The sequence below is a fragment of the Etheostoma spectabile genome, chromosome 13 (assembly GCF_008692095.1).
Source record: "Etheostoma spectabile isolate EspeVRDwgs_2016 chromosome 13, UIUC_Espe_1.0, whole genome shotgun sequence".
Lineage (NCBI taxonomy): Eukaryota > Metazoa > Chordata > Actinopteri > Perciformes > Percidae > Etheostoma > Etheostoma spectabile.
In genome coordinates, this window is record NC_045745.1 from 8,569,248 (window position 1) to 8,570,472 (window position 1,225).

The following is a 1,225-nucleotide window of genomic DNA, read 5'->3' on the forward strand; positions in this document are numbered from 1 at the left end:
GTGAGCAACGATGCTCCAAAGAAAACACACAATTTTAAATATGGATATTTATACTCCCAACTGAATATATCTAGATTTTTGATATTTTTCCAGGTACAGACAGGAATGAATGAATGACTGAATGACTGAATGAATGAATGATTGAATGAATGAATGATTAAATGATTCTTCAGTGGAGCAATTCAGCTGCAGTCTGAATCTCCTGATCCAATCTTTTAGCATGTGTCTAATCTTGTTCCAGATTCAAGGCTTTTTTTGAAATACAGCCCAGATCCAATTAAAAACACCAGAGAAAAGTCGAGATGTTAGCACCAGAATCTAAGACAACATCTAATCTTGTATCACGATATAATATCGATGTAATACACAGCCATATGCAGATGTATTTATTCATGTAAATATTATCATTATTTCATTAATCTGCCGTAATGTTCAAAACTTTCTCCAGATTCAAAACATTACACGTGTTTTGGAATGTTTTTTTTTATAGAAATTATGCATTATCTTAGCAAGAAATAGTTCCTTGCCACAGCATTTAAAACTATTTGACTTCATCACCCCGGCTGATACCCCCCCCAAATTACACCTATAGGCCTCTGTTTGACCTGTGTGACCATCTTCATCATCATCATCATCATCATCATCATCACACCATTAACACGTCAGTGAATTATGAGCAGCATCTTCATTTCTTCTCCATCATCCTCCTCATCATCATCATCATTCTCCCCCATTCACATGTTATGGATTTTAAATGTCACCATCATCAACATCCTCTTCTTCTTCATCATCATCATCCCCACAACCACTGCCATTTATTCACCATCATCATCATCATCATCATCATCATCATGAATTATATTCATCAGAAATCTGCAGGGTTTTCTTTCATTTTCATTCATTCAGTCCGCGTGACAGGTGTGAGCTCCGTCTCTTTACCGCCAACTTGAATAGTTATTATTATAAGATATTATAAGATTTCATAAGATATCATAAGATATCATAAGATATGGAGAACGCACCTCTTTGATCGCGCAGTACTCCGCCTGCGGGGACCATACCCGCCTCTTGTAGAAGAAGTTGAGGGCGATGAAGAGAGCCGAGCCCAGGGCAGCCGCGGCGGCGCTCAGGGCGAGGGAGAGGTGCCGGAGGAGAACCATGTGGGACGCGGACCAGCCGGAGGGATGGCGGCGGGGCGGGTGGGGGGGGGGCGGTGCTACTGCTT

General features: G+C 40.8%; 1 protein-coding gene across 1 annotated transcript in view; it reads right to left on the bottom strand.

Moving 5' to 3' along the window:
• arl10 (ADP-ribosylation factor-like 10) overlaps positions 1 to 1,225 on the bottom strand; it is a 46,791-nt gene that overhangs the window by 45,501 nt on the left and 65 nt on the right. The window contains exon 1 of the mRNA XM_032534646.1: positions 1,023 to 1,225. This exon is cut by the window's right edge and continues 65 nt beyond it. Coding sequence (XP_032390537.1) covers positions 1,023 to 1,160 — 138 coding nt within the window. The 5' untranslated portion in view covers positions 1,161 to 1,225. The remainder of the gene's footprint in view (positions 1 to 1,022) is intronic.